A 13,599-nucleotide genomic window follows, 5' to 3' on the forward strand; every position below is an offset into this window, starting at 1 on the left:
CCTGACATGAAATCCAGTCGTATCCCACTATAGGGGATAGTGCTCATCTCCATTTCTAAGCCAAAGAGCCGGAGTTGTCCATAGACACCTCCAATGTCATGTGGCCAGCATGACTGCATGAAGTGCCGTGCCGGAGCAGTACCTATTGATCTACTCACATTTGCATGTTTTTGAACTGCTAGGTTGGCAAGAGCTGGGGCTGACAGCGGGACAACCGGATTCGACCCTGCAAACTTTGGTTCAGCAAGTTCAGCAGCTCAGCGCTTGAACCCTCTGTGCCACCGGAGGCTCCATGGGGTGTAACTATCTACACTGTGGAAATAATGCCGTTTGGCACCATACATCCCCGCGTATACCTTTGGCTTCGTTGGCTTCTGCCCTGGGCTGCCAAGCACGAGGCAACGTTGCGCCTATCCACTCCTTTTTGATCTCGAGGACAAAGTACAGATTTCGCCACATCAAGTGAAATCAAGCTGGATTATTTTCCTTCTTTTTCTCCTGGAGGACAAGCACTGCTGGGGAGGAAAACAAGGCGCCTCATGAGACCTCAGCTCACTCCGCTTTGCGACTAATCTGGTTTGTGCTTTGACACACAACTGGTAAGCAAGCCTAAGAGAGAGAGACACGGGGTTGGGGAAGGAAGGAAGGAAGGAAGGAAGGAAGGAAGGAAGGAAGGAAGACATATTGGGGGGCAACTCAAGAGTTTAAAAAAAATGGAAATATCAAAGGTCAGAAGTAATGTATAAACCGAGAAAGTCTGCATTGGGTTGTTGTGAGTTTTCTGTCCCAGAAGCACTCTCTCCTGACATTTCGCCCACATCTATGGCAGGCGTCCTCACAGGTTGTGAGGTCTGTTGGAAACTAGGCAAGTGGGATTTATACACCTGTGGAATAATGTCCAGGGTGGGAGAAAGAACTCTTGTCTGAATGTTGTCATTGGCCACCTTGATTACCACCGAATAGCCTTGCAGATTCAAAGCATGGCTGCTTCCTGCCTGGGAGAATCCTTTATTAGGAGGTGTTAGTTGACCCTTCCAATGAAGGATTCTCCCAGACAGTAAGCCAGGCTTTGAAGCTGCCCCTTGATTACCACTGAATAGCCTTGCAGCTTCGAAGCCTGGCTGCTTCCTGACTGGGAGAATCCTTTGTTGGGAGGTGTTAGTTGACCCTTCCAATGACGGATTCTCCCAGGCAGTAAGAAGCCAGGCTTTGAAGCTGCCACCTTGATTACCACTGAATAGCCTTACAGATTCAAAGCCTGGCTGCTTCCTGCCTGGGAGAATCCTTTGTTAGGAGGTGTTAGTTGACCCTTCCAAGGAAGGAATCTCCCAGGCAGTTAGCAGCCAGGCTTTGAAGCTGCCACCTTGATTACCACTGAATAGCCTTGTAGATTCAAAGCCTGGCTGCTTCCTGCCTGGGAGAATCCTTTGTTGGGAGGTGTTAGTTGACCCTTCCAATGAAGGATTCTCCCAGGTAGTAAGAAGCCAGGCTTTGAAGCTGCCACCTTGATTACCACTGAATAGCCTTGCAGATTCAAAGCCTGGCTGCTTCCTGCCCGGGAGAATCCTTTGTTGGGAAGTGTTAGTTGGCCCTTCCAATGAAGGATTCTCCCAGGCAGTAAGAAGCCAGGCTTTGAAGCTGCCACCTTGATTACCACTGAATAGCCTTGCAGCTTCAAAGGCTGGCTGCTTCCTGCCTGGGAGAATCCTTTGTTGGGAGGTGTTAGTTGACCCTTCCAATGAAGGAATCTCCCAGGCAGTTAGCAGCCAGGCTTTGAAGCTGCCACCTTGATTACCACTGAATAGCCTTGCAGATTCAAAGCCTGGCTGCTTCCTGCCTGGGAGAATCCTTTGTTGGGAGGTGTTAGTTGACCCATCCAATGAAGGAATCTCCCAGGCAGGAAGCAGCCAGGCTTTGAAGCTGCCACCTTGATTACCACTGAATAGCCTTGCAGATTCAAAGCATGGCTGCTTCCTGCCTGGGAGAATCCTTTGTTGGGAGGTGTTAGTTGACCCTTCCAATGAAGGATTCTCCCAGGCAGTAAGCAGCCAGGCTTTGAAGCTGCACAGAAATGCCACTGAAATCCACAAGCAGGTAGACAATTTCCAACAGACCTCGCAGCCATAGATGTGGGCGAAATGTCAGGAGAGAATGCTTCTGGAACATGGCCAGACAGCCTGGAAAACTCACAGCTACCCAATGATTCAGGTCATGAAAGCCTTCGACAACAGACCTCACAACCTCTGAGGATGCCTGTCATAGATGTGGGCGAAATGTCAGGAGAGAATGCTTCTGGGACATGGCCAGACAGCCCGGAAAACTCACAACAACCCAGTGATTCAGGCCATGAAAGCCTTCGACAACAGACCAAACAATCTCTGAGGATGCCTGCCATAGATGCGGGTGAAACGTCAGGAGGGAGTGCTTCTGGAACATGTCCATACAGCCCAGAAAACTCACAGCAAGCCAGTAATTCCAGCCATGAAAGCCTTCGACAACAGACCTCACAACCTCTGAGGATGCCTGTCATAGATGTGGGTGAAATGTCAGGAGGGAGTGCTGCTGGAACATGGCCAGACAGCCCGGAAAACTCACAGCAACCCAGTGGTTCAGGCTACAAAAGCCTTCAACAACAGACCTCACAATATATTCGGGTCGGCTTATACTCGAGTATATACGGTAAGTCCGGTTTTTGTCCCTTGACTTGTTGCATAACACTGCCCTTTGCTAACATGCACAGCACAGGGAAGGAGCTGGCATAGCACACACTTATATATACTGACTAGCCATCCCCTGCCATGCAATGCTGTGGCTCAGTCTGTGTATATGTGTTTTGTGTGCGTATATTTGTGTATATATGTGTGTGTATATATGTGTGTGTACTAGCTGTACCCACCACGTGTTACTGTGTCCAACCTTCCCTCCCTCTTTCTCTCCTTCTTTCTCTCCTTCCTTCCTTCCCTCCTTCTTTCCTTCCTTCCCTCTTTTTCTTTCCCTTCTTCTTCCTTCCTTCTCTACCTGTTTCTTTTCTCGCTTCCTTTGCTCTTTGGTTCCATCCTTCCTTGTCTCTTTCTTTCCTTCCTTCCCTCCTTCCTTCCCTCTTTCGTTCCTTCTCTCCTTCCTTCCCTCTTTCACTTTTTTATTTCATTCTCTCCCTTCTTCTCTCCTTCCTTCCTTCTCTACCCTTCTTTCTTTCTTACTTTATCTCCTTCCCTCATTTCCTTCTTTCAATCCCTCCTTCTCTCCTTCCTTCCTTCACTACCCTTTACTTCCTTCTTTATCTCCTTCCCTCCTCCTCTCCCTCCTTCTCTCCTTCCTTCCTTCTCTACCTTTCTTTCTTTCCTTCTCTCCTTCCCTCTTTCCCCCTCCTTCTCTCCTTCCTTCCTTCTCTACCCTTTTCTTTCCTTCCTTATCTCCTTTCCTCTTTCTCCCTCCTTCTCTCATTCCTTCCTTCACTACCCTTTACTTCCTTCTTTATCTCCTTCCCTCCTCCTCTCCCTCCTTCTCTCCTTCCTTCCTTCTCTACCTTTCTTTCTTTCCTTCTCTCCTTACCTCTTTCTCCCTCCTTCTCTCCTTCCTTCCTTCTCTACCCTTTTCTTTCCTTCTTTATCTCCTCTCCCTCCTTCTCTCCTTCCTCTCCTTCCTTCCTTCTCTACCTTTCTTTCTCTCCTTCCCTCCTTCTTCCCCTCTTTCTCTCCCTCCTTCTCTCCTTCCTTCCTTCTCTACCCTTCTTTCTTTCTCTCCTTCCCTCCTTCTTTCCCTCTTTCTCTCCCTCCTCTCCTTCCTTCCTTCTCTACCTTTCTTTCTCTCCTTCCCTCCTTCTTCCCCTCATTCTCTCCCTCCTTCTCTCCTTCCTTCCTTCTCTACCCTTCTTTCTTTCTTTCTCTCCTTCCCTCCTTCTTCCTCTTTCTCTCCCTCCTTCTCTCCTTCCTCCCTTCTCTGCCTTTCTTTCTTTCCTTCTCTCCTTCCCTCTTTCTCCCTTCTTCTCTCCTTCTCTCCTTCCTTCTCTACCCTTTTCTTTCCTTCTTTATCTCCCCTCCTTCTCTCCCTCCTTCTCTACACTTCTTTCTTTCTCTCCTTCCCTCCTTCTCTCCCTCCTTATCTCCTTCCTTCCTTCTCTATCTTTATTTTTTCCTTCCTTCTCTGCTTCCCTCCTTCTTTCTCTTCTTCTCTCCCGCTTTCTCTCCCTCCTTCCTTCTCTACCTTTCTTTCTTTCCTTCTTTCTCTCCTTTCAACCTTCTTTCCTTTCTTCTCTCCCTCCTTCTCTCCTTCCTTCCTCCTTTCTGTGTATGTGTTTTGTGTGTGTATATGCATGTGTGTATATATGTGTATATATATGTGGGTTTGCGTGTGCGTTGTAATGAGTTTGGTTTTTTTGTTTTTAAAGTCTCTTCCGTTGCGTTTTTCAGTGGTTTTTTTGAGTGATGGTCACTCATTGGCCTGATTGGTGTCTTGTGTCCATATTGAGTGACAATTCCCCCAGTGGTTTTTGAGTTATGTTAATCCCACAAGCGAACATTACATTTTTATTTATATAGACTAGAATAATACACTTCTTAGGCAATGCAGCAGGGTCACTTCAAATGTACATAACTTAAGACCTTCGAGCAGGCATGGGCAAACTTTGGCTTTCCTACGGGCTGCTAGGAGTTGTGGGAGTTGAAGTCCAATACACCTGGAGGCCTGAACCTTGCCCGTGCCTGCCTTGGAGTGTCTTGGAGGTGAAGAAAGAAAGAAAGAGAAAAAGAAGGGAAGAAAGAAATGGAGAAGAAGATAGGGAGGTGGGAAGAAAAAAAGATGGGAAGGAAGGAAGAGAAAGGAAAGGGGTAAAAGTATGAGGGAAGAAAGGATAGGAAAGAAGGAAAAAGAAGGGAAGAATGAGGGGAGGGGAGGGAAGAAAGGGTATGGGGGAGGAGATGAAAGAAGGAAAAAGAAGGGAAGAAAGAAATAATGAAATAAGAGAGAGAAGGAAGAGAAGAAAGGGTATGAGGGGAGAGAAGAGAGGGAAGAAGGGAAGAAAGAAGGGATGATGGAAGAGAGGGAGGGAAGGGATGGAAGAAGGAAGAGTATGAGGAGAGGAGAGGAAAGAAGGAAAAAGAAAGGGATGAAGGAAGGGAGGGAGGGGAGGGAGGGAGGAAGAGAAGAAAGGGTATGAGGGGGGAGAGAGGAAAGAAGGGAAAAATGAAGGGATGAAGAAAGAGAGGGAAGGAAGAAAGGAAGAGAGGAAAGGGTATGGGGAAGGAGAGGAGAGAAAAGAAGGGAAGAAAGAAGGGATGAAGGAAGAGAGGGAGGGAAGGAAGAGGAGAAAAGATATGAGGGAAGGAGAGGAAAGAATGAAAAAGAAAGAAAGAAAGAAAGGATGAAGGAAGAGAGGGAAGGAATGAAAAGAAAGGGTATGAGAGGAGGGAAGAGAGGAAAGAAGGGAAGAAAGAATAAAGAGAGGGAGGGAAGGGAGGAAGGAAGGAAGGAAGGAAGGAAGGAAGGAAGGAAGGAAGGAAGAAAGGAAGTGAGGAAAGGGTATGAAGGAAGGAGAGGAAAGAAGGAAAAAGAAGGGAAGACTGAAGGGATGAAGAAAGAGAGGGAAGGAAGAAAGGAAGAGAGGAAAGGGTATGAGGGGACGAGAGGAGAGAAAAGAAGGAAAGAAAGAAGGGATGAAGGAAGAGAGTTAGGGAAGGAAGGAAGAGGAGAAAAGGTATGAGGGGAGGGGAGGAAAGAAGGAAAAAGAAAGAGAGAAAAAAGAAAGAAAGAAAAAAGGATGAAGAAAGAGAGGGAAGGAATGAAAAGAAAGGGTATGAGAGGAGAGAAGAGAGGAAAGAAGGGAAGAAAGAAGAGAGGGAGGGAAGGGAGGAAGGGAGGAAGTGAGGAAAGGGTATGAGAGGAGAGGAAAGAAGGAAAAGAATGGAAGAAAGAGGGAATGAAATAAGAGAGAAGAAAGGAAGGAAGGGTATGAGGGAGGAGAAAAGAGGAAAGAAGGGAAGAAAGAAGGGATGAAGGAAAGAGGGAGGGAAGGAAGGAAGGAAGGAAGAGAAGAAAAGGTATGAGGGGAGGAGAGGAAAGAAGGAAAAAGAAAGAAGGAAAGAAAGAAAGAAAGAAAGAAAGGATGAAGCAAGAGAGGGAAGGAAGGAATAGAAGAAAGGGTATGAGGGGAGAGAAGAGAGGAAAGAAGGGAAGAAAGAAGGAAGAGAGGGAGGGAAGGGAGGGAGAAAGGAAGTGAGGAGAGGAGAGGAAAGAAGGAAAAAGAAGGGAAGAAAGAAGGAATGAAATAAGAGAGAAGGAAGGAAGGAAGGAAGGAAGGGTATGAGGGGAGGAGAGGAGAGGAAAGAAGGGAAGAAAGAAGAGATGAAGGAAGAGAGGGAGGGAAGGAAGAAAGAGAAGAAAAGATATGAGGAGAGGACAGGAAAGAAGGAAAAAGAAAGGTAAGTGTATGAAGGAAAGCAAGAATGGAAAGCGGGAGGGAGGAGGTGTATGAGGGAGATGGAGGAAAGAAAAAGAGTCGCAAAAAGAGCCATGTTGCCAAGAAGACATTGTGAGACAGGCCCTCTCAGAGCTGGAGAAAGGAGACGGGAAGGAAAGAAAGAAAAGAGAAAAAGAAGGGCAAGAAAAGAAAGGAGGAGAGGAAGGAAGGGGGAAAAAAGGAGGGCTGAAGCAGCCCAATCCTGAGGAATGTCAAGACAGAAGTGATGGGAAGGCACTAGGGTCAATCTCAGGCATGGGCAAACTTGGGCCCTCCAGGTGTTTTGGACTTCAACTCCCACAATTCCTAGCAGCCTACCGGCTGCTAGGAATTGTGGGAGTTGAAGTCCAAAACACCTGGAGGGCCCAAGTTTGCCCATGCCTGGTCTATCCGGTATCTCCCCAACAGAGGATGCTCACCACCAAATCTCAACTAGGCGACCACTGATTCTGACCCCTGTCGCATTTAGTGGGGCTCCACGATGGCCGGTCTCACCACGTTGTGCCTTTCCGAAAGCGAGAGCTGCAGCGACAGCCCCAGCTCGACCTCCACGGTTTTGTCTCATGGCGACGCAGATCTCAACGGCGAGGAGAAAACGTGCGCCGTATGCGGGGATCGGGCCACCGGGTACCACTTCCACGCCATGACCTGCGAAGGCTGCAAGGGATTTTTCCGGTAAACGTCCCCTCGACTCCTTCCACAGCGAGCATAGACAAAGCAGTGGGAAACTACCAAATATCAAAATAGATCCCAATAGGAAATAGCAGTGTTTACTTTATTGCAGTGCTTCTCAACCTTCCCAACCATAACATTATTTTCATTGATACTTCCTAACTGTAATTTTGCTACTGTTAGGAATCGTCATGTAAATATCTGATATCGAGGATGTGTTTTCATTCACTGGACCAAATTTGGCACAAATACCCCATACGTCTAAATTTGAATACTGGCGGGGATTGATTTTGTTATTTGGGGGTTGTAGTTGCAGGGATTTATAGTTCACCTACAATCGAAGAGTGTTCTGAACTCCACCAATGATGGAATTGAACCAAACTTGGCACACAGAACTCCCATGACCAACAGGAAATACTGGAAGGGTTTGCTGAGCATTGACCTTGAGTTTGGGACTTGTAGTTCACCTACTTCCAGAGAGCACTGTGGACTCAAACAATGATGGTTCTGGATCGAACTTGGCCTGAATACTCAATATGCCCAAATGTGAACACTGGTGGAGTTTGGGGAAAATAGATCTTGACATTTGGGAGTTGTAGTTGCTGGGATTTATAGTTTACCTACAATCAAAGAGCATCCTGAACTCCACCAATGGTAGAACTGAACCAAACTTGGCATACAGAATTCCCATAACTAACAGAAAATACTGGCATTGACCTTGAGTTTGGGAATTGTAGTTCACCTACATCCAGAGAACACTGTGGACTCAAAAAATGATGGTTCTGGACTGTTGCAACTCACCTTGCTTCACCTTAGAATCATAGAATCAAAGAGTTGGAAGAGACCTCATGGGCCATCCAGTCCAACCCCCTGCCAAGAAGCAGGAATATTGCATTCAAATCACTCCTGACAAATGGCCATCCAGCCTCTGCTTAAAAGCTTCCAAAGAAGGAGCCTCCACCACACTCCGGGGCAGAGAGTTCCACTGCTGAACGGCTCTCACAGTCAGGAAGTTCTTCCTCGTGTTCAGATGGAATCTCCTCTCTTTTAGTTTGAAGCCATTGTTCCGCGTCCTAGTCTCCAAGGAAGCAGAAAACAAGCTTGCTCCCTCCTCCCTGTGGCTTCCTCTCACATATTTATACATGGCTATCATATCTCCTCTCAACCTTGCTTCACCTTGCTTCCAAACACCACCACACAAGAGCTGTAGTTTTATAGTTTATTGAGGAAAAAATCCAAGTCAAAATAAAGAATAAGCATTGCAAAGTTCCAAAGGTTTAGGTTAAATGCAGAATATTATTCCAAAGATCTTCAGGTAAAAACAAGAGGCACAATCCTACTGGCAAAATTCAAACCAGAGTCCAAGGTACAAGCAATGAAACAATTGCCCCATGAATCACAATGCAAGAAATCCCAAGCGTACTGCTTTCCAGGCTAAGGTTATTCCATGAAGCTTTCAAGCTAATAAGCTACGTTGAACTGACGCTTTCCCTTAGTTTGAAAGAAGCCTAAATACCTTTTTAACATGAAAGCATTGCGTTGACCTTTCCCTGAGCTGGCTTCTCATCTGCTGGCCAGGCGAGAAATCAAGACAAGCTTGCCAGGTCAGGTCACTATCAAGGCTTTCAGTACTTTCAGTATCAGCGTGGGAAGGAGGCAAATGCCTCCAAACCTGTTTGCTATCTCCTTTGTTAAAATTCTTTTTTTCTGAGAACTGCTATGTTGACTGTCTGTGGGAGCCGCAGGCCCAGAGATCTGAGGCACAGAAAAAGAGCCAGGAATCTGAATCCCATCATCCTCATCATCAGAGAACATCTCAGCCACAACACGGACCAAACTTGGCATGAATACTCAATTTGCCCAAATGTGAACACTGGTTGAGTTTGGGGAAATTAGACCTTGACATTTGGGAGTTGTAGTTGCTGGGAGATTTATAGTTCACCTACAATCAGAGACCATTCTGAACCCCACCAACGATAGAATTGGGCCAGACTTCCCACACAGAACCCACATGCCTTGAAAGGACTCACTGGCACAAACCTTCTTCCAGACTTGCACGCTCTCCCTTGCCCCCAACATGCGCACCACACTGCCATGCGCTGAGCACGCCTGCTCTCCCCTCCCCTGCTTTGGAGTCTCAGAAACAGCCCTCCCCTTGGCTGAGAGCCAGCCAATCACAGCAGGCCAATCACAGCAGAGGAGGGCTTTTGGTGAGAGGATTCCCTATCTGTTTCCAAAAAAGGAAGAGAAGGACAAGTGGTGAGATCTTCCGACTCTCTCCATTGGAGTGGAATTTGCATGACCCCGCCCGCCGTCTCTCCCATCACCCTTTTCTATTCTTTTCCATGGCACACAGCAAACAGAGAAATGGATCAGCCACTGAACACACTGGAGAGATTTATTTATTTATTTATTTATTTATTTATTTATTTATTTATTATTTATTTATTTACTTGTATACCGCCTTTCTCAGCCAATCAGTGACTATGGCGGGGGGGGGGGGGGGGAGAACTTACCATGATTTATAGGTACTGACTGAGAACTGCACTCTGAACTCCACCAAAGTTGGAATTGGACCAAACTTGGCACACAGAAGCCCCATGCCCAAGAAAAAATACTGGAGGTCTGTGGGGGGAATTTATAGGAGTTGTAGTTCACCCACGTCCAGAGCGCACGATGAACCCAAACAATGATGGATTTGGACCAAACTTGGCATGCATACCTGATATGCCCACATTTGAATACTGGTGGGTATTGAGGGGAATTGGCGTGGACATTTTGGAGTTGTAATTACTGGGATTTATAGTTAACCTACAATTAATGAGCTCCACCAAAGATGGAATTAATTAATTAATGAGCTCCACTGCTGTCCTAGCCTTCATCAAGGAGGCAGTCTCATTGTGTTTTTCCCTTTGTGTCTCGCAGGCGATCGGTCATCAAGGGGGTTCAGTTTACGTGCCCCTTTACCAGCAGTTGTACCATCACCAAAGCCAAGAGACGGCAGTGTCAGGCCTGCCGCTACCAGAAATGCCTGGCTGCAGGGATGAGGAAGGACAGTAAGTAGCACAAGATGCGGCATCAACATGGAGGCTGAATCTGATGGGAGCAAAGGTCTGGGAACCTGTCGGGAAAATAATCATAGAATCATAGAATCAAAGAGTTGGAAGAGACCTCCTGGGCCATCCAGTCCAACCCCATTCTGCCAAGAAGCAGGAATATTGCATTCAAATCACCCCTGACAAATGGCCATCCAGCCTCTGCTTAAAAGCTTCCAAAGAAGGAGCCTCCACCACACTCCGGGGCAGAGAGTTCCACTGCTGAACGGCTCTCACAGTCAGGAAGTTCTTCCTAATGTTCAGATGGAATCTCCTCTCTTGTAGTTTGAAGCCATTGTTCCGCGTCCTAGTCTCCAAGGAAGCAGAAAACAAGCTTGCTCCCTCCTCCCTGTGGCTTCCTCTCACATATTTATACATGGCTCTCATATCTCCTCTCAGCCTTCTCTTCTTCAGGCTAAACATGCCCAGTTCCCTAAGCCGCTCCTCATAGGGCTTGTTCTCCAGACCCTTGATCATTTTAGTCGCCCTCCTCTGGACACATTCCAGCTTCTCAATATCTCTCTTGAATTGTGGTGCCCAGAATTGGACACAATATTCCAGATGTGGTCTAACCAAAGCGGAATAGAGGGGTAGCATTACTTCCCTAGATCTAGACACTATGCTCCTTTTGATGAAGGCCAAAATCCCATTGGCTTTTTTTGCCGCCACATCACATTGTTGGCTCATGTTTAACTTGTTGTCCACGAGGACTCCAAGATCTTTTTCACACGTACTGCTCTCGAGCCAGGCATTGTCCCCCATTCTGTATCTTTGCATTTCATTTTTTCTGCCAAAGTGGAGTATCTTGCATTTGTCCCTCTTGAACTTCATTTTGTTAGTTTTGGCCCATCTCTCTAATCTGTCAAGATCGTTTTGAATCCTGCTCCTGTCCTCTGGACTATTGGCTATCCCTCCCAATTTGGTGTCGTCTGCAAACTTGATGATCATGCCTTCTAGCCCTTCATCTAAGTCATTAATAAAGATGTTGAACAGGACCGGGCCCAGGACGGAACCCTGCGGCACTCCACTTGTCACTTCTTTCCAAGATGAAGAGGAAGCATTAGTGAGCACTCTCTGTGTTCGTCCACTTAACCAATTCCAGATCCACCTCACCGTAGTTTTGCCTAGCTCACATTGGACTAGTTTCCTTGCCAGAAGGTCATGGGGGACCTTGTCAAAGAAGGCCTTCCTGAAATCCAGGTACGCTACATCCACCTGGATTTCAGTAAGGCCTTCGACAAGGTCCCCCATGACCTTCTGGCAAGGAAACTCATGTTGAGGAGGTGGCATATTTGCTTTGGAGACTAGGACACAATGGATTCAAAGGAGAAGAGATGCCATCAAAACATTAGGAAGAACCTCCTGATGATGAGAGCTCTTCGGCAGAGTAATATGCTGCCTGGGAGTCCACGGGAGTCTGCTTCTCTGGAGGTTTTTAAGCAGAGGATGAATGGCCATCTGTCAGGAGGACTTGGATTGTATATTCCTGCCTGTCAAATACGGAGTTGGACCGGATGTCCCTTGAAGGTCTCTTTCAACTCTTCTAATATTGGGCCGCTGTGAGTTTTCCAGGCTGTCTGGCCATGTTCCAGAAGCATTCTCTCCTGACATTTCGCCCACATCTATGGCAGGCACCCTCACAGGTTGGGAGGTCCGTTGGAATCTAGGCAAGTGGGGTTTATATATCTTTGGAATGATGTCCAGGGTGGGAGAAAGAACTCTTGTCTGTTTGAGGCAGGTGTGAATGTTGCATTTGGCAACCTTGATTAGCATTGGATGGCCTTGCAGCTTGAAAGCCTGGCTGCTTCCTGTCTGGGAGAATCCTTTGTTGGGAGGTGTTAGCTGGCCCTGATTGTTTCCTGTCTAGAATTCCCATTTCTGAGTGTTACTCTTTATTTACTGTCCTGATCCCTCCTTTCGGTTGAAATTCTCCACATACTTGTGGATTTCAACGGCTTCTCTATGTAGCATGAAAGCGTGGCTGCTTACTGCCTGGGAGAATCCTTTGTTGGGAGGAGTTAGTTGGCCCTGATTGTTTCCTGTCTGGAATTCCCCTGTTTCTGAGCGTTTCTATTTATTTACTGTCCTGATTCCTCCTTTCTGTGGAAATTCTCCACATGCTTGTGGATTTCAACGGCTTCCCTGTGGAGCTTCAAAGCCCGGCTGCTTACTGCCTGAGGGAATACTTTGTTGGAAGGCGTTAGCTGGCCCTGATTGTTTCCTGTCTGGAATTCCCCTGAGCGTTTCTATTTATTTACTGTCCGGATTCCTCCTTTCTGTGGAAATTCTCCACATGCTTGTGGATTTCAACGGCTTCCCTGTGGAGCTTCAAAGCCTGGCTGCTTACTGCCTGGGGGAATTCTTTGTTGGGAGGACCAACTAACCCCTATCAATCAGGGCCAATGGCAACATTCACACTTGCATCCAACAGACAAGAGTTCTTTCTCCCACCCTGGACATTATTCCACAGATATATATAGAGTCCACTTGCCTCATTTCCAACAGACCTCTATGCAGATACCCTCAATCATTGGCTTTGCAGCTGCAAGGCTATTCAATGCTATTCAAAGTGGCCAATTGCAACATTCACATTTGCCTCCAACAGACAAGAGTTCTTTCTCCCACCTTGGACAGATATAGGTAAGGTAAACATTTTCCCTGACATTAAGTCTAGTTGTGTCCAACTCGGGGGGTTGGTGCTCATAGAATCATAGAATCAAAGAGTTGAAAGAGACCTCATGGGCCATCCAGTCCAACCCCATTCTGCCAAGAAGCAGGAATATTGCATTCAAATCACCCCTGACAGATGGCCATCCAGCCTCTGTTTAAAAGCTTCCAAAGAAGGAGCCTCCACCACACTTCGGGGCAGAGAGTTCCACTGCTGAACGGCTCTCACAGTCAGGAAGTTCTTCCTCGTGTTCAGATGGAATCTCCTCTCTTGTAGTTTGAAGCCATTGTTCCGCGTCCTAGTCTCCAAGGAATCAGAAAACAAGCTTGCTCCCTCCTCCTTGTGGCTTCCTCTCACATATTTATACATGGCTATCATATCCCCTCTCAGCCTTCTCTTCTTCAGGCTAAACATGTCCAGCTCCTTAAGCCGCTCCTCATAGGGCTTGTTCTCCAGACCCTTGATCCCCTCCTCTGGACACATTCCAGCTTGTCAATATCTCTCTTGAATTGTGGTGCCCAGAATTGGACACAATATTCCAGGTGTGGTCTAACCAAGGCAGAATAGAGCATGGGGAGGATGACTTCCCTAGATCTAGACACTATGCTCCTATTAATGCAGGCCAAAATCCCATTGGATTTTTTTGCCGCCACTTCACATTGTTTGCTCATCTCCATTCCCAAGCCGAAGAGCCGATGTTGTCTGTAGAC

The 13,599-nt window shown here is 47.0% G+C and overlaps 1 protein-coding gene across 2 annotated transcripts in view; it reads left to right on the plus strand.

Annotated features, from left to right (window-relative positions):
* Nucleotides 1-469: 469 nt before the first annotated feature.
* The window catches only part of NR1I3 (nuclear receptor subfamily 1 group I member 3), a 35,027-nt gene continuing 21,897 nt past the window's right edge, over nt 470-13,599 (plus strand). Inside the window, exons 1-3 of one of the 2 annotated variants that reach the window (XR_010910389.1) lie at nt 470-599; nt 6,924-7,129; nt 10,052-10,182. Coding sequence is in view for 1 of the 2 variants with exons in the window: in XM_067472447.1 (XP_067328548.1) it covers nt 6,936-7,129; nt 10,052-10,182 (325 nt within the window). In the remaining variant the exon portion in view is untranslated. The remainder of the gene's footprint in view (nt 600-6,923; nt 7,130-10,051; nt 10,183-13,599) is intronic. The other variant, XM_067472447.1, reaches the window with a different exon arrangement.

The sequence above is a fragment of the Anolis sagrei genome, chromosome 12 (assembly GCF_037176765.1).
Source record: "Anolis sagrei isolate rAnoSag1 chromosome 12, rAnoSag1.mat, whole genome shotgun sequence".
NCBI classification, from domain to species: domain Eukaryota; kingdom Metazoa; phylum Chordata; class Lepidosauria; order Squamata; family Dactyloidae; genus Anolis; species Anolis sagrei.